This window comes from Scyliorhinus torazame, chromosome 3 (assembly GCF_047496885.1).
Source record: "Scyliorhinus torazame isolate Kashiwa2021f chromosome 3, sScyTor2.1, whole genome shotgun sequence".
NCBI lineage: Eukaryota > Metazoa > Chordata > Chondrichthyes > Carcharhiniformes > Scyliorhinidae > Scyliorhinus > Scyliorhinus torazame.
Window position 1 is genome coordinate 31,523,936 of NC_092709.1, and position 25,291 is coordinate 31,549,226.

The 25,291-nt window shown below is 49.1% G+C and overlaps 1 protein-coding gene across 2 annotated transcripts in view; it reads left to right on the top strand.

The window, feature by feature from the left end:
* Nucleotides 1-25,291, top strand: part of LOC140408392 (evC complex member EVC-like) — a 78,312-nt gene that overhangs the window by 26,788 nt on the left and 26,233 nt on the right. For both annotated transcript variants that reach the window (XM_072495518.1, XM_072495519.1), the window contains 7 exons: nt 7,109-7,325; nt 8,848-8,996; nt 13,971-14,069; nt 20,558-20,770; nt 21,156-21,265; nt 22,665-22,875; nt 23,654-23,854. In XM_072495518.1, coding sequence (XP_072351619.1) covers nt 7,109-7,325; nt 8,848-8,996; nt 13,971-14,069; nt 20,558-20,770; nt 21,156-21,265; nt 22,665-22,875; nt 23,654-23,854 — 1,200 coding nt within the window. The remainder of the gene's footprint in view (nt 1-7,108; nt 7,326-8,847; nt 8,997-13,970; nt 14,070-20,557; nt 20,771-21,155; nt 21,266-22,664; nt 22,876-23,653; nt 23,855-25,291) is intronic.

Sequence of the window (25,291 nt, forward strand, 5' to 3'; positions counted from 1 at the left end):
TGGCCTCCAGGAACGCCTGCCCCTACGTTCCCGACAGCGCGGCAGCCCCCTGGCCAGCGTGGAACCATGCCGCGGCCGACCCCGAGACTCTTTTCCCGTTTCCTCACAGGCCTGCGTTGCAAGGCGGCCTGGCAACCCCGAGGGGCCCCACTGCTACTTTTGCGGGCAGGCCAAGCACTCACGCCAGCGCTGCCCAGCCCGCGCATCCACCTGCAAGGGATGCGGCAAAAAGGGCCATTTTGTGGGGGTTATGTCAGGCCCGAGTGGTGGCCGCGGTCTCCAGCGGCGAATGCGGACTGCAACCACAAACTTCTCCACGGGCCCCGTGCGGCCAGCAGTCGCTGCCACCTCCATATCCCAGGGCCACGTGCAGACCCTGGGCGCCGCCATCTTGTTCCGCGAACGCCACGCTGGAGGGATGGGCGCCGCCATTTTGTGCACCCCCGGCCATGTGCGACCAATGGGAGACGCCACCTTAGATGAACCCCCAGGACCCCAACTCGGCCGACCACACACTGCCTGAACAGAACTCTCAACTACTGCGATTGGCCTCGGTGACTCTGGACCAGTCTCGGCCTCGAACACTCTCAACCGCTACGACGACCGTTTTCATCAACGGGCACGAGACGTCCTGCCTAATTGACTCTGGGAGCACGGAGAGCTTCATACACCCCGACACGGTAAGGCGCTGTTCCCTCCTTACCCACCCTGTTAATCACCTCTGCGCGGCTACACTCCTGGGTTTAGACGTCCAGTGTAACCTTCAGAGTCTGACCTTCCAATTCGGTGGCCCTATACCCCCCCTTACTGTCTGCGGCCTCGCGACCCTTAAGGTCGACCCACCTTCCCTGTTTGCGAACCTCACCCCGGATTGCAAACCCGCAGCCACCAGGAGCTGACGCTGCAGTGCCCAGGACCGGATCTTTATTAGGTCAGAGGTCCAAAGGCTACTGAGGGAAGGGGTCATTGAAGCCAATAACAGCCCCTGGAGAACTCAAGTAGTGATGGTAAAGACTGGGGAGAAGCATTGGATGGTCATTGACTACAGTCAGACCATCAACAGGTTTATGCAGCTGGACGCGTACCCTCTCCCCCGCATATCCGACCTGGTAAACAGGATCGTGCGTTATAAGGTCTTCTCCATGGTGGATCTCAAGTCCACCTACCACCAGCTCCCATCCGCACTAGTGACCGCAAATACGCTGCCTTCGAGGCAGACAGGCGGCTCTATCACTTCTTAAGGGTTCCCTTTGGTGTCACCAACGGGGTCTCGGTCTTCCAGCGTGAGATGGACCGAATGGTTGACCGGTACGGTTTACGAGCAACATTCCCGTATCTCGATAATGTCACCATCTGCGGCCACGATCAGCAGGACCACGACACCAACCACTGAAAATTTCTCCAGACCGCTAAAATCCTTAACCTAACATATAATAAGGATAAATGTGTGTTTAGCACCGACCGTCTAGCCATTCTCGGCTACGTAGTGCGAAATGGAGGGGGCATGCGCCACCTTATGGAGTTCCCCCTCCCTCACTGCTCCAGGGCCCTGAAACGCTGCCGATAGTTTTTTAGCTACTACGCCCAGTGGGTCCCCAACTATGCGGACAAGGCCCGTCCCCTGATTCAATCCGCAAATTTTCCCCTGTCGATAGAGGCCCGCCAGGCCTTCAGCCGCATCAAAGCAGACATTGCAAAGGTCATGATGCACGCCATCGACGAGTCCCTCCCCTTCCAGGTCGAGAGCGATGCGTCCGACGTAGCTCTGGCGGCCACCCTCAACCAAGCGGGCAGACCCGTGGCCTTCTTCTCCCGTACCCTCCATGCTTCCGAAATCCGCCACTCCTCAGTCGAAAAGAAGGCCCAGGCCATTGTGGAAGCTGTGCGACATTGGAGGCATTACCCGGCTGGCAGGAGATTCACTCTCCTCACCGACCAACGGTCGGTTGCTTTCATATTCGATAATGCACAGCGGGGCAAGATAAAAAACGACAAGATCTTGCAGTGGAGGCTCGAACTCTCCACCTACAACTACGAGATCTTGTATCGTCCCGGGAAGCTAAACGAGCTTCCTGACGCCCTGTCCCGTGGCACATGTGCCACCGCACAAGTGGACCGGCTCCGAGCCCTCCACGAGGACCTCTGCCACCCAGGGGTCACTCACTTTTCCAATTTTGTCAAGACCCGCAACCTGCCCTACTCCATCGAGGAGGTCAGGACAGTCACCAGGGACTGCCAAATCTGCGCGGAGTGCAAACCGCACTTCTACCGGCCAGAGAGAGCGCATGTGATAAAGGCGTCCCGTCCCTTTGAACGCCTCAGCATGGACTTCAAAGGCCCCCTCCCCTCCACTGACCGCAACACGTATTTCCTGAACCTGATTGACGAGTACTCCCGGTTCCCATTCGCCATCCCCTGCCCCGACATGACTGCCACCACCGTAATCAAGGCCCTCCATAGCATCTTTGCACTGTTCGGGTTCCCCGCTTACACACACAGTGATAGGGGGTCCTCCTTTATGAGCGACGAACTGCGTCATTTCTTGCTCAGCAAGGGCATGGCCTCGAGCAGGACGACCAATTACAACCCCCGGGGTAACGGACAGGTAGAGAGGGAGAACAGAACAGCCTGGAAGACCGTCCTACTGGCCCTACGGTCCAGGAACCTACCAGTCTCCCGCTGGCAAGAAGTCCTCCCGGATGCCCTCCACTCCATCCGGTCACGACTTTGTACGACCACCAATCAGACACCTCACGAGCGTCTCCTTGTCTTCCCTAGGAAGTCCTCCTCTGGGACCTCGCTCCCGACCTGGTTGGCAGCACCCGGACCCATCCTGCTCCGAAAACACGTGCGGGCGCACAAGTCAGACTCGTTGGTCGAGAGGGTCCATCTGCTCCATGCTAACCCCCAGTACACCTACGTGGTGTACCCCGACGGCCAACAAGATACGGTCTCCCTACGGGACCTGGCGCCCGCTGGACCTCCACGCACATTCCAGCCACCAGTCCCCCCCCCCCCCCCCCCCCCCCACCCCCCACCGCAGCACCTTACAGGAGGATCGGTCCTTCCACCGCCCCCGTCTAGGCCCCCCCACCCATCGACACCCCCCGCAGGCGCTCCCTTCCCAGGTCAGCCGTTTTCCCCACCAGCGCCGTCTAGGGGTGACGAAGCTGCCATGGAGATCGAAGCCACGCTCCCGGAGTCACAAACGCCCGAGCCTCCACCGGTGTCATCACCGAGGCTCCGACGATCACAGAGGACGACCAGGGCCCCCGATTCACTGATTGCTTCATTTTAACTGTAATCTGTAAATATAAACCATCAAATGTACATAGCTACCAGACTTGTAAATAGTTACTGAACACTGTATGAATGTATTACGGTACCTCCATAACTAATTATACCATGTTATGTTTTGTAGTTTCTGGCCGCCACCCCCGCCGGACTCTTTTTTTTAACAGGGGGTGAATGTGGTATTATAGGTATTACGGTACCTGATAGGCTAAAGCACCATTGGTGGAAACTGTATGCTTTCTATTGGCTAGAGTGTATAATAGCTCCGCCCTGATAGGTGGGGTATAAGAACCCGTGCCGCCCCAGCAGCCCTCATTCTGTACCTGAGCTGCTGGGGGAAACATCTAGCTTATTAAAGCTTTCAGTTGGACTACACCCATGCTTTAGTGGCCATTGATCGTGCATCAATAATTTTGTGTTTTTAGTGAAGTCTGTGAAAGTGCATCATTACAGTGTTGCAATGCAATGTAAAATTGAGAATTATAGTTAGTAGGAACGTTCAGAATGGTACTTTGGAAAGATGTACTTGATTATGCTCAACTGATAAGATGTGCCAGGGAAACAATGGCTGCTCCCAACATCTACCTTATCTGATTTCATTCCCAAAACAGGCTGAAGGCTGCTTGCGCACTCAAATTGGGTCCTATTCGAGTTGTGCAACTTGGTTGGCAATTTTCACTTACAAGTGTGCAAAATATATGTCCATTAAAAGGGATATCTGGGAAAAAATTTTAAGGGAAACTTTGTGGGCCAGGAGGAGAGAGGACTTTCCCCCACTGCACTCAGAAAGAGAAGTGTCAAAGCTCTGTGACCTATATAAAGGAAATATATTATTTATCACTGCTTTGATATGTATGCATTGTGGACTGCCGTGCGTGGCACTAATTCTTGGTGTGGCTTCAACGAATCCAGGAGCATGAATTTATTAAGCTGCGGCAATTACCACTTCTTGGAATGGCCAGGCTGTCTAAAAGTCATCCTGCACCAGATTGTCGAACTTTGTGACAGCATGTGTTGTGAAGTGGAGATGGTATGGACATGCCTCTTGTTACACATATGAAAGGATACTTTAAATGCAGGTCTCGGGAGTGGATAACACCTCGGCTATTGTTGCATGTACAGTTGCTGACTGTTAGTGAATTTTATTCCACTGCCAAATCCAGTCTGCAAGCTTCTTTGATCCATCCCATAAACGCCCAAGGGGTGGGGGCGGTGGTAGAAATTAATCTTGGATGGTGATCCAAAACAGGCAATAAACCGAATCATATTCAGTTCTGCCGCAGTCAATCAAATTAATCATCAGACGCTGGGTAGAATGGGGGGCCGATCCAATATTACCTGCTCTACATCTCCACCCAAGAAGAATTTCTACCCCAAGGAGATTTCGACCATTGTTAGTTTCCCTATGAACTGAAGCTAAACATGGTTGTAATCAATTTAGTTATGCATGGCAGCCAGGGACAGATGAACAATGTAGTTGCAGTTCCTTAAACGTCCTGGATTGGTCAGACAAGAAGAGATTGCTCCCTTATAGGTGGTTTTCAGCCAATCAGTGACAATAGGCAGAATTTTGCACTCCGTGCACAGAGTGCTGGCCCAGGCGAGAAAGCCATCGTGCAGCTCTCCAGCTACACAGTCGGGTTTTCTCTCCAGATAAACTGGCACTCTGTGATGGAAAATCTAGAGCCACGGTGGCAGAGCAGGGCCTGATAGGACCAGCAGCGCCCGTGCCACAGAGATTGGGCCACCTTTTTAAAAGGTACGTCGAACTGTGCTTAAAGAATTGCATCCCCACGTCATCAACAAGCACCGGGGCACCGGGGCACCCCCCCCCCCCCCCCCCCCCCCGCCCCCCGCCACCCCCTCATTCCCCTGTGGATACAGGGAACATCCCCACTCTACCACAAGCATTGGGGCAACCCCACCCCACACATAATGGGAATCCCCCCAATGGCGCTCTCCAGAGGACACAGTGCCAGGAGGTAGTGCCCAGGTGCTGCCTGGGCAGGTCCCTCTCCTCCCGGGGGCTATACTTAACTGTGCTCCCCTGTCGGGATCTCTTCAACTGCTTCACGTTGTTAAATACCTGCTGTAAACCTTGGCAATGTGAAGTCACAGCGCGTGGAGAATTGTAAATATGGGAGGTCAATATGGCAGGGCATCCCGCTAATCATATTTACGTTTATTCAAATGTATTGAAATGGGTTACGTCACCAACGAGGGGTGGGGAAAATCGAAAAACGATATCTCTTCGGCGAGAATCTTGCTTTTCACCCACGTTGCCCTTTGCGCTCACAGGGAATGGGGGAGCAAAATCGCCGCCAATCTCTGGTGTGGATCAGCCCTTCATCTTTGAAGTTTACAGAGTTATTGCTGAAATTTCCTCATTTTCAGCTTCAAGGAAGGATTGGGGAGAAGAATGAATGTGAAGGCAGGGAAAATAATACTGGGTAGGCTTCAGCTTTTTGTATTTTTGGAGGTTTCTGTGTACAAGGATTTCATTTTCTGAGCTTCGGAGTATTGGAACTTTGTGCCTGGGCTCAAATTTCTGATCATGCAAATTGCTCACTGCTTTCAACTGAGTATCTCGTCCCCAACTCTGAAAGGTTGCATGTAACTGATTAAATTTTGCGACATGTTCAGAATCCTTAAAGAAAAGTCCAAAACCAACATTTTGTAGCTTGCAGTTTATTAAGAAACAGGAACCTCCAGAATAATGAAGGAATGAACTGACCTTCAAAAAATCCCCAAAATGTTCTTAAGAGTTGGACACTTGCTCCATGGTTCACTGACTTGAGCATTGAACACGATCATTGCCTGGCACTCAAGTGGTATGAACGTGTCTCTTGTTAGTACAAACTTAGATGTTACTTAGTTCCTGTTGTAGGCTGGCTTGCGTTGCTTCATTATTGGAGCAGTTATGAACAAGGTGGGACATAATTGAACCATCAGGCGAATAGTATCACTTCTGACCTTATGAAAGAGGGTAAGTCTTCAGTAAAGCAGCTGAATATGGTTGGCTTGAGGACTATTTCCTAAGGAACTCCTACATTGATGTCCCAGGGCTGTGAAGACACCCTGCAACAGTAATCTGCTTTTGTATCAAGTACGCCTCCAGTTTCATTTGAGCTTTACTAGAGCTCCTTACTCTGTGCCGTACTCTGTTGAAAGCTTCCTTGATGTCAAGGGTGATTGTGTTCATCTCTCCTCTTGCATTTAGCTCTTTTCATGCCCCGAGGTTTTGATGATATCTGGATGAAGTAGTCCTGCCAGGACACAAATTGAGAATCAACAAGTTGTTTATTGGTGTGTGGGTATTGCTGCATGGCACGATTGATGTCAATTTCCATCATATTGAGCTTACTGACATTGTCATTCACTACTCTCGGGATGTAGAGCTCCACGAATGTGTAATTCAATGGAGGTGCAAAACTGCTCGCTGCTTCCATCTGCTAGCTTCTTTCAAACCTTTCACTAACTTCAAAAAATGTTCAGGCAATTCAATCAAGTTGCTTCAATATTAAACCTTTAAAATTTAATTTTGTACATTAATATTGCAACCAATGCATAACTGAGGCAGTGTTGGATCACGTCTGACAGACGATCTTAAAAACCACCACAAAAGCATAGGATCAAGACCAGTTTAGCAAAGTTATGCCCCTCATATTGCATCTGTGCATCCACTTTGTACCAGCACGCCCCCATGCCAAGTAAATGCTTGATAAGCATTTGGATAGCATGCATTAGAAGTTAAACTTGAATTAAATCGTTTAACAGCTAACTTTCAACTGCCAGGGTTATGCTCTTGTCATAGGTTATTCTGGATAAGCTGTTGAGCTGGGAGTTCATGGCAAAAAACCTTCTTTCCTTGAAGTGGCTTGTTCAGCAAGAAAACAAAGACAAATTAAAGATGGTGACATCAATGCTGAACATTCTCGCCAGGGATGGTGTACTAGCCTTTTGGCAAAAAGAAGCTATTGTAGCCAGATTACAAAGTTCTGTTCAAGACAGTGTGGATAAGTACATTCATGGTAAGTCTTAAACAGCAGCTTATGAGCTGAAATATGTGCAATAAAGATTCAGTTTTATAATTCCAGGCCCACTTTTTTTTTACTGACTCAGGGATACCACTTCTAAATGTCAAAATCTGATCAATCTAAGAAGATAAGCTGCTGGATTCTCCATCGGCGAGATCCTGCGCTTTGCAGTCTTGCCCAAGGGGTTCCCGACAGTGGGGATGGCAACAATGGGAAACCCCTTTGGCCGGCTGCTGGAACGGAGGATCCCGCTGCAGGCGGGGGGGGGGGACGCCGTGCCGGAAAACGGGGCTGACGGGATGGAGAATCTCGCCCATGGATTCTGCAAACTTAACGATTTCTATGAGTAACCATTTACTGTCCTGGGTAGAAATGATAGAAATTAAAGGGTTGAGCTCCTATTAATGTCCCAAGTACACTTAGAACATTTTAATTGCAAGTAAGAAATTCTAAATAAATGGATACTTGAGCCTGAAAAATAAAAGTAGGATGTGCTGTTAGGTAGTGTTGTATTAAAAAAAAAAATTACAGGATTTGGGCATCCCTGGCTAGGCCAGCACAATTGCCCATCTCTCGTTGCCCTTGTGAAGGTGGTGGTGAGCTGCCTTCTTGAGCCACTGCAGGCCATGAGGTGTAGGGACACACACAGTGCCGTTAGGGAGGAAATTCCAGGATTTTGACCCATTTTCCACTCATAAGTGGCTACCACTCATTTATCATTCTGCCTGGAAGTGTAGTTTGATTCAGTCAGGGTAGAGGCAGACAGTGTAGCCTTCAGGTTTGTCTTGGTGATACCAATGTCTGGACGCATGCAGGCATAATTCCCCCAGGATTTGGGACATTAACGGCCCCCACAGGTCAGAAAAATATTATTTCTTTAGAGTTTTAGAAGTGGCAGCTTTATTGTCACTGGTAACCACTCAGGATGTTTTCCCCTGTATCCTGGAAACCTGAATGTGTTGGATATCCTGTCAATCATTACAAGGACAGTTACTTTGATAAGTAAGCTGTAATTGAAATTCTACTTATGTTCCAAATTGCGAAATAATGCTCCTGAAATAAACCTGGAAGCTATAGGCCCTGAATATCACTTAAGTTGTCCTGATTTCCTGCTCTAACTAGGGCATTTTCACAGTAACTTCAATTCAGTGTTAATGTAAGCCTACTTGTGACATTAATAAAGATTCTTCTTCTTATTATTATTATTATTATTATTATTAATGTCCAATTCACCTAGCAAGCATGTCTTTTGGGACTTGTGGGATGAAACTGGAGCACCCGGAGGAAACCCATGCAGACTCTGCACAGACAGTGACCCGAGCCAGGAATCGAACCCAGGTCCCTGGCACTGTGAAGCAACAATGCTAACCACTGTGCTACCGTGCCACCAGACAAAATATTACCGACAAATTGCAGACAAAATAACTTTGATACGGCTTCAAACATCCCTTGAACCTTTGAAACTTGAAGCATTTCCATGACTTGTACCCACATATAATATAAACACTTCTTACAGAATGTGCAAAACAGACCAAAGAACTCATTTTGGAAATGAAGAGAAGTCACAGAACTTTGGTGAAACGACTTGAAGAGACACAAAGACAAGAGGCAGTTAATACGAAAGACCAGGCAGGAGAAATGCTCGCTGCTGCTGAGTTTTTGCAGGTCAGACTGTAAAATATTCATAAATTAACCTGTTAGACATAAGTGTGGGAGGTTTTTTTTTAAATTAATGTTTTTCTTCAAGATTTTTCCATAATTTTTACAAAACACTACAATGTCCTGTGCTCCTCCCCCCCCCCCCCCCCCCCGAACCAACCCCCTCCAGCTTCTGGACTCCCTCAACGCCATGGCCAGCGGCTCAATCGTCAAGGCAAACAGCAGGGGGGACAAAGGGCACCCCTGCCTCGTTCCACGATATAACCTAAAGTACCCTGACTGCAGCCGGTTCGTCGAAACACTCGCTACCGGGGCCTGGTACAACAATTTGACCCACCCTATGAATTCCTCCCCAAATCCAAATCTGCCTAACACCTCCCAGAGATACTCTCACTCCACCCGGTCGATGGCCTTCTCCGCGTCCATTGCTACTACCACTTCCGCGTCCCACCCTCCGAGGGCATCATGATCACATTCAGGAACCTCCGCACATTCGTATTCAGCTGCCTGCCCTTCACAAACCCCATCTGATCCTCATGAATCACTCCCGGGACACAATCCTCAATCCGAGTGGCCAAGATCTTGGCCAACAGCTTGGCATTCACATTAAGGAGTGAAATCGGCCCATAGGAGCTTCATTGTAGCGGGTCCTTATCACGCTTGAGGATAAGCGAGATCAGAGCCTGCAACATCGTCGGAGGAAGGATACCCTTTTCCTTAGACTCGTTAAAAGTTCTCAACAACAGCGGGCCCAACACCTCCGAGAATTTCCTATAGAACTCTATGGGGAACCCATTAGGCTCCGGGGCCTTGCCCGCCTGCATACTCCCCAACCCCTTAACTAGCTCCGCCACCCCAATTGGGGCCACCAGTCCCTCTATCCGCCTTTCCTCCACCTTTGGGAACCTCAGTTGGTCCAGGAACTGCCTCATCCCCTCCCCTCCCTCCGGGGGTTCTGACTCATACAGTTTACCATAGAAGTTCTTAAAGGCCTCGTTTATTTTAGCTGGACTCCGCACCGTGTTCCCCCCCCCCATCTCTAATTCCCCCAATCTCCCTAGCCGCCTCCCTCTTCCGCAGCTGATGCGCCAGCATTCGACTTGCCTTCTCCCCATACTCATACACTGCTCCCTGTACCTTCCACAACTGGGCCTCAGCCTTCCCCGTGGTAAGCAAGTCAAACTCCATTTGGAGGTTCTGGCGCTCCTTCAACAGCCCCTCCTCGGGTGATTACGCATACCTCCTATCTACCCTCAGTATCTCCCCCACCAATCTCTCCCTCTCCATCCTCTCCCTCTTTTCCCTGTGGGCCCTGATTGAGATTAACTCCCCCCTGACCACTGCCTTCAGCGCCTCCCAGACCACACTCACCGACACCTCCCCATTATCATTGGCCTCCACATATCTTTGGATGCACCTCCGGACCCGCCCACAGACCTCCTCGCCCGCCAGTAGTCCCACGTTCATTCGCCATAGCGGGCGTTAGCCGCTCTCCTCCCACATCCCCAGCTCCACCCAGTGCGGGGCATGGTCCGAGATCGCAATGGCCGAGTATCCCATCCCCTCCACCCTCGAGATCAGCGCCCTGCTTAGCACGAAAAAATCTATCCGCGAGTAAGCCTTGTGTACATGGGAGAAGAAGGATAACTCCCTCGCCTTGGACTGGCAAATCTCCACGGATCCACCCCCCCATCTGGTCCATGAATCCCCTCAAGACCTTGGCCGCTGCTGGCCGCTTACCCGCCCTCGACCTAGACCGGTCCAGAGTCGGGTCCAGGACCGTATTGAAGTCTCCCCCCCCCCCCCCCCCCCCCGCCCATTACCAAAGTACATGACTTCAGATCCGGAATCCGACTCAGCATCTGCTTCATGAACCCCGCATCGTCCCAGTTCGGAGCATACACATTCACCAGCACCACCCGGGCCCCCTGCAGCCTGCCACTCACCATAACATATCGACCCCCTTTATCTGCCACAATACCCGCCGCCTCAAATGCCACCCGCTTATTCACCAAGATTGCGACCCCCCCCTGTTCTTCGCATCCAGCCCTGAGTGGAAAACCTGTCCCACCCATCCCTTCCTCAGCCTGGTTTGATCCACGATCTTCAGGTGTGTTTCCTGTAGCATGGCTACGTCTGCCTTCAGCCCCTTTAAGTGCGAGAACACCCGGGCCCTCTTGACCAGCCCATTCAGGCCTCTCACGTTCCACGTGATCAGCCGGATCAGGGGGCTACTCGCCCCCCCCCCCCCCCCTGCCAACTAGCCATCTCCTTTTTTAGGCCAGCCACGTGCCCGCATCTCCTGCATCCTCCAGTCCCCCAGGCGGAGGCTCCCTGCCCCGACTCTCCCTCTTACCATCGATTCCTCCTCAATCAGCCCAGCAGCAACCCAGTTTCCCCCCCCCCCCAAACCCCCCCTCCCCCGACCAAGCAACTGCTTAACCCCCCTATCCCCCCCATTGCACTCCCGTAAGTCAGCTGACTCATGCTGACCCTGGCTGATCCTGCCTCTGCCTCCAATCCCCCTTTGGATTCCCCATCCAAATCTCCAACCCCCCCCCCCTAAGTGGGGTAAAGAGAGTCCCCCCCCCCCCCTACACCCCGTATAAACCAATGCAGATATCAAACACAGTACCTCTCCCCGCTTCAGGTACCGCCCTCACCATTTCGCGGGAAAAAGCCGCGCTCCCTGCCTGGGCCGACCCCACCCCCGATGACGCAGCTCCTCCCAACTGCGACCTCGCCCCAATCCACGAGGGCCCCAGGCCACGGGGCCACCCAGACCCAAGAAAACGCGGGGAAAATCCCCACCCAAATATCGCCCCATCTCCCTCACCAACAACCCCCAGAACATACTGCAAACCATTAGTTCGAGTCCAACTTCTTATTTTTGATGAAAGTCCACACCTCATCCGACGTATCAAAATAGTGGTGTCGGTCCTGGTATGTGACCCACAGCCTCGCCGGCTGTAACAGCCCGAACGTCACCCCCTTCACGTGGAGGACCTCCTTGGCCCGATTTAATCCTGCCCGCTTCTTGGCCAGCTCTGCATTCCAGTCCTGGTAAATCCAGATCTCGGTATTCTCTCACCTGCTGTTCCGCTCCTCCTTCATCCATCGCAGGACACACTCCCTGTCGGTGAAGCGGTGGAACCTTACCACCATAGCCCTCGGTGGCTCGTTCGCCCTCGGCCTCCTGGCCAGGGCTCTGTGTGCCCCATCCAGCTCCAGGGGTCTCGGGAAGGCCCGGGCGCCCATCAGCGTACTCAGCATCGTGGCCACATACGCCCCAGCATCCGACCCCTCCATGCCTTCAGGGAGACCCAGAATCGGCAGGTTCTGCCTCCTCGACCTATTCTCCATGTCCTCCAGCTCCTCCTGCCATTTTTTGTGCAGCGCCTAGTGCGCTTCCACTCTGACCGCCAGGCCCAGAATCTCGTCCTCATTCTCAGAGGCCTTTTGCTGCACCTCCTTGATCGCCGTCCCCTGCATCTTCTGGGTCTCCACCAACCTTTCGATCAACGCCTTCATAGGGGCCAACATCTCCGCCTTCAAGTCCGCAAAGCAGCTTCTCAAAAAGTCCTGCTGCTCCCGAGACCACTGGGCCCACGCTGCCTGATCCCCGGCCGCCGCCATCTTGGTTTTTCGCGCCCGTTCTCCTCTCTTCTCTGAAGCTACTTTTTGACCGCGCCACTCCTGGTCCACTCCATACAGTGCTGGGGGACCCACACTGTTTCTTTCCCACACCGGGAATCGTCGTCCAAATGCCGCTGGAGCTCCTTAAAAGGGCCCAAAAGTCCATTATCGGCGGGAGCTGCTGACCGTGCGACCTACCAAGGCATAGCCGCAGCCGGAAGTCCATAAGTGTGGGAGTTAACATGCTGGTCTCAAACTCTTGTGTTTAGCATGAGAGAGTATCTCCATTATAACAAAGCAATCACTGGCCTACTTAAGACTGCCCATCAACAAACTACCCTTCACTTATTTACTGAAGTTGTGCATCATGGAAAACATTATTTCATTTACAAAATACACAACAGCTTCAGATTCTGGAGAGAAACCTTGTTCTCTCTGAGAGCCGTGAGTATTCAGAACTATTTTCCTCAACAGGTGATGGAAGCAGAGACTTTAAATATTTTTAAGGCAGATGTAGATAGATTTTTGATAAACAAGGAGGTGAAAGGTCACCGGGGGTGGGCTGGAATGTGGGGGTGAACTTCCAATCAGATCAGCCGTTATCTTACTGAATGGCGGAGCAGACTCAAGGAGCCGAGTGGCCTACTGCTTCTAATTCATATGTCCGTATATGTATTTGTACGGTGGTCAGAACACTCACTGATGGAATCGAGCACTTCTGTCTCAGGTGTAATCCTCCTGAGTGAGGAGCGGAAGTCCTGCCTCCAGCCAATTAACACTCTTTGGAGAATCAATTGGCTACAGGGCAGTCAGTATTGGCAGGGATTGTTTGCCACCGACTCCTCGGATGGCGGGAAGGGAAACTCCAGCATCTGAATCAGCTTCCCTATGTGCTGTTGTCTTCATGAGCATTCTTGTTGGCTGTACTGTTCATACCAATGTCTGAGCATTACAGTGCCTATTGACAGACCACCAGGTTGGGTGAATCTTGATTGAGGGAGTGTGGGACATACAAATGAATCCAGTTCCAAAATTTAATCGTGCAAGTTCTAAATTCAGAAACAAGAGAAACAACAGAGTGAGTGGATATTGCCTTTATTCTTGCCTTCATGCTGGGTTGCATTGATACAAAAAAAATGTTTGTGCCCCTGAAAGAAATGTTGTGCCATCGTTATGCTCGGGCAATAACAGGCTATCTGTGAATCTTAAAAATAACATTGCCTGTAGGTATTTAATTCCTGAATAAGAGTATTGTGCATTCTGAAATTAATTCTAACAGGCAGATTGAACTCCAGTAGTTTGGTGGTCCCATAACACAAATTAATATAGCTGTGAACTTTATAGAGTTTTCATGAGCTTGCAGAGCAGCACAGAAAGATCCGCAATGATGTGCAGGACGAAGAGGATCATAATGATGTCAAGGCAGTAACTGAGCTATGGGAGGTAAGAGTCTTGTGTATCCATTTCACAGATTAACTTGTGTAGATATGCAAGATTTCAGCTTTTGGTACATTTTACTGAAACATTCAAAGGTTTGGTGCCGTTGACTAAAACTTTAGGAGCGAAAGATTTTGATGGCATTCAAACATAGTGAGAGGATTTTTGATTAAGAGAGAATAGGGTGGCACGATGGCAAGCACTGCTGCCTCACAGCGCCAGGGACCCAGGTTCAATTCCGGGCCTTGGGTGACTGTCTGTGTGGAGTTTGCACTTTCTCCCCGTATCTGGGTGGATTTCATCCGGGTGCCTGGTTTTTTTCCCACAGTCCAAAGATGGGGTTGCGAGGTTAAGGCGGGGAGTGGGCCTAGGCAGGGTGGTCTTTCAGAGTGTCGCCGCAGACTTGATAGGCCAAATGGCCTCTTTTTGCACTGTGTTCTATGGTTCTGTATCTTGATTCAGGACTTTTTTCAGTGGAGATGGACCCTTATAGCCTTCACATAGTATACACATATTTACTCTACCACATATTGTGATTGCAGTTTTATGCTGATTAAACTGATAGTAGACTTATCATTGATATAATTGACCTTAATAATCCACAAACCAGTATAAGTACCAAGAAACACCTGCTACGAGCCCTCACCACTGAACAAGGAGACATTTTTTCACACAAAGAGTGGTGAGCCTGTGGAATTCATTACCACAGGACATAGTTGATGCTAAAACTTTGAATATATTCAAGAGGCGGCTGGATATAGCACTTGGGGAGAATGGGATCAAAGGCTATGGCGAGAAAGCAGGATTAATCTATTGAGTTGGATGATCAGCCATGATCGTGATGAATGGCGGAGCAGGCTCGAAGGGCCAGAAGGCCTCCTCCTGCTCCTATATTCTATGGGTTTAGCACAGTGAGCTAAATAGCTGGCTTGTAATGTAGAGCAAGGCAGCAGCGAGGGTTCAATTCCTGTACCGGCCTCCCCTAAAAGGTGCCGGAATGTGGCGACGAGGGGCTTTTCACAGTAACTTCATTGAAGCCTACTTGTGACAATAAGCGATTATTATTATTATCCTGCAGCAGAAAAAAGAAAAGAACATCAATACTGTATCAAAAATTATAATCATATTAAATTGATCAATTTAGCCATATTTGTGTTTATCAAGATGAGGATTGACTTTTAAAAAAGTTTTTTGGAGTTTTAATTTTTTACAGAATCGCATTAAAACCAAAGAAAATGAAAAAGATAGCCAGAGGTATCAATGTACAACAGGTACAGAGTACAACAGTAAGCATCGCAAGAATGGGAACAAATAAGACCGGATGAATCAGGGACAAAATTCCCAATATATTCCCTTCACAATACAGGACAGGATACAGGCAACATCACAGACCTACATCACACCCATAGCTACAAAACAAAATTACAGAAGGAAAAAAACAATATCCCGAGAACGCCAGAACTAAAGGGGAAATCGACTAGCACTGATATGCAAAATAAAAATTAAACTCTTCTCCAGACCTAGGCAACCATGATAAAACTAGGATAACAAGGCACCGACATGCCTCAAATCTCAACGCAGGGTCTCCCAAAAAATTGATACATGTGTATTGGGGAAAATTGTACAGCTATTCAACTGTAGTGTACTCATGAGAGACCAGAGGAAGACTCTTGGAGTTAAGAACAAGTCCTTTATTCCAGTTATAACTGGGCTGGTAGTATATGTCCAATCATGATTATCGATCATGCATAGTATATGATAATAATTAACCAATCACATCAAAGATCCGATGCTTAAATTAAACAATTCAATCAGTACAAAGGTGTTGTCTTGCAATTATTGATATTGGTGGTTCGATATCTGGTGCGTGGCTATCACCCACCTTCTCTGGATCCTCCCTGCTGTTTAATGGCTCCTCTTGAGGTATGAATTGTACCCATCGCCCCTCCCTGTCGTTATCGGCAGACATCCTGGAGCCAGAGCAAGTGGTAGACTGTCCCACAATGTTATACAGACCTTGAATTTTAACACCTGTGGAATTTCTGCCTGAGAGCTGGCCCCACTGACAGATTGTGTCCTTGTGGTATCTTTTTACAATTGGCAGCTTGCCTCTCACAGTCAGAACTGAAGATTTTAACTACCAGTAAATAATGGAACTGTTTTTTTAACGGAACACAGTGTACTGTCTAATATCTAAAAATGCTCTCTTCAACACTGATCACAGAACCGATTACGCACTGATTACGCACCGTCCACCTGGGCTTGAAAAAGGAAAGGCGTGAAACAAAAAATAAAAACTATCTCGCTCTGGGGGAACCTTCCTCAAACTTAGCAAGGACAGCACTAAACCTACCAATCCCCCCCCCCTCATCCCGCTCCGGTTCTGCTCATCCTCCCCGCAAGGATACATTAGAATAAAGAGACTGTGCACAAATCCCAAAATCAATATTCTTTTTAAAAAATATATATTTATTCAAATTTTTCAACAGATTTTCAACAACACCCCCCCCCCCCCCCAACAAAAAGAAAGAAACAAGAACACAACAATCAAAAATTATACATTGGATTTCCCCCATATACGATAATCCCTCATATGACATTTAAAAGCACCAATAGGGAAGACCCCCCACCCACCCAAATGCCCCCCAAAAGAACCCCCCCCCCTCCCTCCCCCACCCACCCAAACGCCCCCCCAAAAGAACCCCCCCCCCACCCCTGGGCTGCTGCTGCTGCTGACCTCCTCCTAACGCTCCGCGAGATAGTCTAGGAACGGTTGCCACCGCCTGAGTAACCCCTGCACAGATCCTCGCAAGGCAAACTTTATCCTCTCCAGCTTGATGAACCCTGCCATGTCATTGATCCAAGTTTCCACACTAGGGGGCTTCGCATCTTTCCATAATAGCAAAATCCTCCGCCGGGCCACCAGGGACACAAAGGCCAGAATACCGGCCTCTTTCGCTTCCTGCACTCCCGGCTCATCCGTTACCCCAAATAGTGCCAACCCCCAGCTCGGCTTGACCCAGGCTTTCTCCACCTTGGACATAGTCCTCGCAAAACCCCTCCAAAACCCATCCAGTGCCGGGCACGACCAGAACATATGGACGTGATTTGCCGGGCTTCCCGAGCACCTCCCACATCTGTCCTCCACCCCAAAGAACCTACTCAACCTCGCCCCTGTCATATGCGCTCTGTGAGTACCTATGAACTGTATTAGGCTGAGCCTGGTGCAAGAGAAGGAAGAATTAACCCGACTCAGGGCATCGGCCCACAGGCACTCATATATCTCCTCCCCCAGCTCCTCCTCCCACTTGCCCTTTAACTCCTCCACCGAGGCCTCCTCCTCTTCCTTCAGCTCCTGGTAAATCACCGAAACTTTGCCTTCTCCAACCCATACACCCAAAATCACCCTGTCCTGAATCCCCTGTGCCGGGAGCAGTGGGAATTCCCTCACCTGCCGCCTCACAAACGCCTTCACTTGCATTTACCTGAAAGCGTTTCCCGGGGGTAACCCAAACTTCTCCTCCAGCGCCCCTAGGCTCGCAAACGTCCCATCGATGAACAGGTCCCCCATTCATCTAATCCCTGCCCGATGCCAGCTCCGAAACCCCCCATCCATCCTTCCCGGGACGAACCGATGATTCTCCCGAATCGGGCACCAAACCGAGGCTCCCACCTCGCCCCTGTGTCGCCTCCACTGCCCCCAGATCTTCAACGTCGCCGCCACCACCGGACTCGTGGTGTACCTTGTCGGCGAGAGCGGCAGCGGTGCCGTCGCCAGCGCCCCCAGGATCGTGCCCACACAGGACGCGATCTCTAACCTCTTCCACGCCGCCCCCTCTCCCTCCATTACCCACTTACAGATCATCGCCACATTGGCTGCCCAATAATAGCCGCACAAATTCGGCAGTGCCAGCCCCCCCCCTGTCCCTGCTATGCTCCAGAAACACTCTCTTCACCCTCGGGGTCTTATTCGCCCACACAAAACCCATTTGAAAAAGGCCTTGGGGATCATAATGGGAAGGCACTGGAACACAAAGAGAAACCTCGGGAGGACCGTCATTTTGACCGACTGCACCCTACCCGCTAGTGAGAGTGGCAGCATGTCCCATCTTTTAAAATCCCCCTCCATCTGCTCCACCAACCGTGTCAAATTGAGCTTGTGCAGGGCCCCCCAACTCCTAGCTACTTGGATCCCTAGGTACCGAAAGCTCCTTTCCGCCCTCTTCAGCGGCAGCTCGTCTATCCCCCTTCCCTGGTCCCCTGAATGCACCGCAAAGAGCTCACTCTTCCCTACGTTGAGTTTATACCCCAAAAAGTCCCCAAGCTCCCTTAGGATCCACATGACCTCCGCCATCCCCTCCACTGGATCTGCCACATACAGCAACAGGTCGTCAGCATACAACGACACCCGGTGTTCCTCTCTCTCTCTCTCCCCCCCCCGGACCAGTCCCCTCCATTTCTTGGACTCCCTTAGTGCCATGGCCAGAGGCTCAATTGCCAGTGCAAACAACAAGGGGGACAGGGGGCACCCCTGCCTCGTCCCCCGGTACAGCGGAAAGTACTCTGACCTCCGCCGATTCGTAGCCACACTCGCCACCGGGGCTCTATATAGCAGCCTGACCAAAATCAATATTCAGCACAACATGACATGAACGTATTAAATTAGGATAACCAACGGTGCAGAACATCACACCCGAATTATTTATTTCCCTGCAAGCAATTATATTGACAACATCATCAGACAACCCATAATTATTAGGGAGGAAAGTCCAGGATAGCAACTGAGATAGAGACAGGTAATAGGATAAAACCTGCTCCACTGGCGCATGAAGAAAGTAGAATCAAGGATAAAGCAGGATCAAAAACAGTGAGCAATCTTCAGGATCTTCCACGGATTCCAACGATTGAAGCACGACACCTCATTGTTTCCAACATGCCATCTCAACTGAAACCAGGCAGTCAACAGCCTAGGTTCCAGCTTGGGGAGGGGGGGAGGTTTGGGGGGGGTTCAGCCTTCTCTACCCCTCTCGGCCAACATCAGGAACGGGACAACACAGGGCCAGGGGTCGGGAGGCCGATCCAACCCGGTCTCAGAGACAGGATTAAATGCGCTCCATCGACAAGGCCCTCTCTGCAACAGGAACCTCCTTGTGTGCCCCCATGAAAATGCCTTGCAACTCTTGAAGTTGGGCTTTGACTATTCAGACGGATTAATACCATCGTTAGCAACCATCATCTGTCGGTATGCACCATACGGTCAGGGCGAGAAACTCCCCCAAAAGCAGCTGCTCCACTGAAGACTAGGCCACACCCCAACTCCTTCCAACCAGCACGAATCAAAGAGGATTTAAGCTTTTGTCTCGACTCAATAGTACCGAAACACTGACCGTCAGATCTTGGGACATACATCAAGAAAATGCATAAACGAAATGTGTATGCCGATGAAAATCAATTATAAGATGAGCAGAGACTGAGCTTGTGAATACGCAGCTGCTGCCGTGCTCACATCACGTGACCCCCCTCTCCCAGGATTGGCTATTTAAGGAAGTAGGATTATTTTTTACTCCCTGGTACAATCAGCTATTTTCATGACATTATAACGTAAGTTAAGAGTGGGGCTATGTTGGGAGCAGTGCTGCCTTAACTCCCAAGATGGGAGTTGCAGGATCATAAAAGTTTATAGGGTAGGAGACAATTCAATCCATCGTATCTGAGTTTGGCTTTTGCAGAAGCTATCTAATGCTAATCTCACTGCCCTATTCCAACCCTTATCCGGAGAACAGTGTAGCGTACCCGAATACAGCAGCGTGACATTTCCACATACTTCACCTGCCAGCCATCCTTGTGGTCTGAGTGAGGCTGACCGTTTATTGCAACTTCTGTTTAATTATGCAAAGGCTTATTCTGTAGACCAATATAATTAGATTCAACTCTTTGCATTGAATATCATGGTCAATAATCTGGGGAGACTTTCCTATCATTGATTAGGTGATTGGACAGTGTACTACCATTCAATCCTTAATTGAACCCATTACTTTTAAATACATGTTTGTGAATGTTTATATTGTGTAGCAAGAGAATAATGTCAAATCACACAGTTAACATTTATTGGGATAATTTTCTAATTTCTTGCTGTTGGTGAGGAGTCTCAATTACTAGAAGCGCAGATCAGCAGAAATGCAGTCATCGTCTACACATGATTTTCCTGACTATTTTGGTCAGCGGTTTGTATGGGGCACGTGACCAAACTTTGGGTGTATTTGGTGGGTGAGTCTCTTCATCTTCAGTATAAAGTTATTAAAAATCATTTCAATTACAACCTCCAGGTGTGGAGGTAAATGTGAATTTGGAGAGGATGTATTTTTACTCTGCAAACAATTAAGTTGAAAACTATTTTTTGGTGCTTTCCTCGTTGGCTTCAACCGAAGAAATGAGGAATCGTCATTGTTTTAACAAGTAGGCACATAGCGTAATAAAAATGTTGTATTATACAGAAACTGCACTCTGCCTCGTCACGGACTCTGGACAAATTAATCAAGGAGCTTTTCACAGAAACCCTACCGAAACTTACTGGAGTATCTTTACCTGCAATGGAAAGTCTGAGAAGCCGACTGCAGCAAGATGTGACAGCAAGGAAGCAGACAGCAGAAGAAGAAAGAAAGCAGCATTTGCAACAGTTCCAAGAAAAATTGGCCCAAATGAAGCAGGTATGGAGAATTAATTATTTCCCGTCCCTATTTTTTAATTTTCTCCTCCATTTCAGTTTGGCAATTCCTACGTGCCACCCCTTGCCGAAAGGCTGGGCAGATTACCTACCCGTAGACTTCTACCTTTTTGTTACCCGTAATCTAGAGCGATTTCAACAGTTAGCTTCATGTCAGTGATGAAACAATGGGCACAACTTGGCATTGAAGATCTCTTCAGTCTTGCACCGTCCTAGCAATATTTTTAATAGGAATTTTACAGGTAATTCAGTTCGGAAAACCCACATGCTAACTGTCTTTTAATCTATTAGTGTAGCTGATGAGGTTTGTACTGGTTTTAAAATTAAGCATTTTGTATAAGAATTGTAACTCTTATTGGAAAATTTAGGTATGGCTAGACGAGCAAGTACTGAACTCGGTGAGACAGAAACATCTGGTTGAGAAGCAGGAGAAGATCATTCAAGGTTTCCTACTGAGGCAGAGTGGCCTAGATGAAAAGTAAGTATGAGTTATTCAAGGTCGACCAAATTGGTAATTTACTTACTCCCTTGTGAAATTCAGTGAAACTACTGTTCCTCCCCTCTTTTTACTTTCTTGATTTGCTTTTGTTTCCATGAATATTCCACCCTCAACCAAGTTTACAGGAAAGTGATGGTATCCTTGAAAGTAATTCTGGGCCCAACATTGGCACTCAGACTGATGTTGGCCGTGACCTCCTTGTCTTATGCTGTTATGCCATATCACATGGTGCAATGGTCACTCAAGCAATCTTAAGATTATTTTTTCCCTTTGCCAAATGCACTCATTCTTACTGGAGCACAGTTTCACGGTGGAAGTGCCACTCCAGTATTTTGTCCAAGGGCTTGGTATTTATTTGGAATGTAGCCAAATGCTGAAAACTGTGCAAAGCTTCAAAATTAAGCTGGATTCTGTTCTAATGTCAATGCACACATAATTTCAACATGCATTTCAAGAAGGAATGATTGGATAATAATCTGGCCTGCATTCCCTTCTCTTCTCCAGCTTAAAGCTGCTGGGACCAGATCATTTGGCACAGGCTGGGTTGGCTTTTGTCTGTACGGTGTAGTGCTAAACTGGACAGATCGTTACTTTCCAAGACATTTTGAAGCCTGTGTTTCTTCAACTGTCTTCTTAAATCTGACCCTGCTCTTACTGATTACTTTAACCTATCGTTACCTGCTGGCTATTTCCAGTATTTTCTGTTTTTTTAATGTCATCAATATATGCCTATTATTTTCATTGTACACAAATGATATCATAGAATCATAGAGGGACCCGGGTTCAATTCCCACCTCGGGTAGAGTTTGCACTTTCTCCCTGTGTCTGTGTGGGATTCCTCCAGGTGCTCCGGTTCCCTCACATAGTCCATGTGCAGGTTAGGTGGATTGGCCATGCTGAATTGCCCTTTAGTGTCCAAAAGGTTAGGTGGGGTTACTTAGTTATGGGGAAAGGGTGGAGGCATGGGCTTAAGTAGGGTGCTCCTTCTAAGGGCCGGTGCAGACTCGATGGGCTGAATGGCCTCCTTCTGCACTGTAAATTCTATAATTCTATGATCTGTTAATGCAGCAGTCCCTCAGAAATGTCAACTTGGTGTCTGTGTTCAAGCCCTCGAGAGGGGCTTGAACCCATTAACCTTCGACTTGGAGTCAAGCTGCCTTTACCTCCATTATTTTAGAGATCGGGAACTCCCATCTGTCTGCTCTACCCCCAGAAATGCAATTTCTACAGCTTAGCCCTTTGCACATGTGCCAGTCCGAATCTGACCCAGTTGGCTCTGTGTGCCTGTGACATCGAAGGAGCTCTGAAGCTAAGAACCAAGTATTGTCTGAATAATCTGCATATGTAACCACTCTTTGTTCTTGTCTTACTCTTTCAGACTTGCTAAGCACATTGTGCTGGAGCACAAGGTAGCTTTACAATCGATGGTTAGACAGCTAAGTCTGAGGCAGTTTAGTCTAATGATACTCAAAGAAATGAAGCTTTTTAAGACAAAATGTCTCCTCGATGAACTTGGGGAACAGCGGATGAAGGAACCACCCATTTGGGATCAGTATGAAGATGAAAACGTGAAGCTACAACATAATCTGGTACTGAAATATTATTTGCTAATTGTTTGTCAGAGGATAAATATTTAATATTCACTGTCAGGCTTTAATTTTCAAGATTTAATATTATGTAATATTAAAGTAGGGTTTGGGGAAGGGTCTTATTGCATGTGTTCAGATTGGGGCTAAATAGGCCATTAATTACGCGTGTGATTCTCCGGTCCCCCCCAAGCCGTGTGTTTCTCGACGGGATGCAGTTTCCTGGCTGTGGGTCTCTATACTCTCACCACTTGCAAATGGGAATTCCCATTGAAGCCACCTCACACGGCTGGCACGCAGGTGACACTTACAGGATGCCAGGCTGGCAGTACTTGGGTGGCACCAGCAGTGCCAGGGTACCACCCTGCCCAAAGGGCATGCACTTGGGGAGCACCGATCCTCTGGGAGACCCCTACAAGTGCCGTTCCTTTTGGTCCCTATTTGAGGAGACTAATACTGAACAACGCTCGCCCAAGCTCTCTGAGGAGAAGGGGATAGATTCCAATGCCTCGGGTAATTTGGGAAAGAATTGCCAAAACGTGATCCCGCGCACAATGGGCCGGATTTACTTTGCAATGTTTCGCGAGATCGCGTTGGATCTCCCAAGGCGCTGCGAGCTGGGTACATTCCGGGAGCCAGATCTCCCAGCTTCTAGCGGCCACGTTGCGCTGTGGTGTGGTGCTCTTTGGATGCAGTGTGGCCGTTCAAACGTGCCCTTAACTATCTTCATATTGTTTATTGATTGTATTTAACAAGACCTGGATACTGTTTATATTTCAAGATGTCCAAATTCTCGAAAGAACAGGAGAAGCTATGTCACGAGGCTGAAATATTCAGTCACCAACAGCTTGCTGCAGAGTCCAAGGCATTCATGGATATTTTACAACACCACATGGAACAAGTCATTGGTCGTGTTCTGACCCAGCAAGCCAGAGCGTGCTCTCTTAGGGAGGACCAGGACGACAACACGGAGAAACTTAAGGTAACATTCATTCAAAGTTATCCGTGGGTATCTCAAGATCAGTCCCAAAATTCACCCCTTATAGTCCAGTTTAATGCAAAGTGCAATCTGTGGCCATCTAGCACAACTGAAGAACTGTCTTTTCCATTTTACCACGGATGCCTGTATTCCTTATTCAGGCCTAGAATCTTTACCTCGTACACTGATATTGTTGTTGGGTTATACCAGTCTGTCGGAAGGCCTTGGCAATGAGTAGAAGGTAAGTTTACTTTGAATGCAGTGATTGCAGTTGTTTAAAGTAAGACTAATCCACAGATAAACACACTGGGTGGAATTTTCTGGGAAAAAAGGCCGGAATTTTCCAGCGGTTGGGATTCTCTTTTCCCACTGGTGGCGCACCCCCGCCCACGGGTTCCCCAGCGGTATGGGGTGGCTTCAATGGGAAATTCCATTGACAAGCAGTGGGAAGAGAGAATCCCGCTGCCAGCGAACAATGCGCTGCCGAAAAACACGCAGCTGGGGCACCAGAGAATCACGTCCAAAGTGTCATTTTCAGCACGGAAATCAGTGCAATTCCCATCAGCCCCGGCGGCAGATGTTGATAGGAATTTTCAGGCACTTAGAATTTTTTTCCACCACGTCATAAACGCCGCGTGAAGCATCTGATTTGCCCACCCCGGGGACCAGCTGAGTACTTCAATGCACTGCATTTAAATGGTTCCACAGCATTTGCTGTCATTCAAGCCAGGAGATTGGCAACAAGGAAACCAGCTCCTCGATTTACACAGGGAGCCCTCACCCATATGCTGGATGCCGTGGTGGAGAGGCGGGCAATAATATACACTCAGGCTGGCAGGAGACCAATCCCCCCGGTCTGGGAGACACTTGTAGCAGCAGCCTGTACAAGTGGATGGGAGTGCAGTCTCGCAAGAAGATGAATTTCCTCCTACGGTCAGCAAGGGTAAGTTCTCCCTGTATCCTCTCTGCACTCCATCCTGCTGTCACCTCGCAGTTGGCATCTCAATCCCACACGCTGCATCTTAGCAGACCCCCAGCACCCAATCTCCCACAAGCTTCTTCACACCCACTGACACTCCTCATCACAACTCGTCCCTGCTTGCGCACAATGCCTACACATGCCAGGTACCACCGACCGCTGACCTGCAAGATAGCCAGTTCACATCATCCCCATTTGTGTCCCTGCAGTATAAGCTTGCCCACAAGCACCGCGATCGAGAGAAGATGGGCAGTGTGATGCCCGAGCTGAGGATCCTGACACCTTTTGAGGAGAGGACCATGGAGCTCACAGGGGAGGAATAGGAGCGGGCCTGTGCTGAGAGTGAGGTTGGCATGTGAGAGAAGAGTGAGGAGCCACTGCACCTTCAACCAGACAACCAAACTAAAGTGAGCTCTGTGTTGTCCAATCCCTTGACCAGGTCATGCACTAATACTATCTTC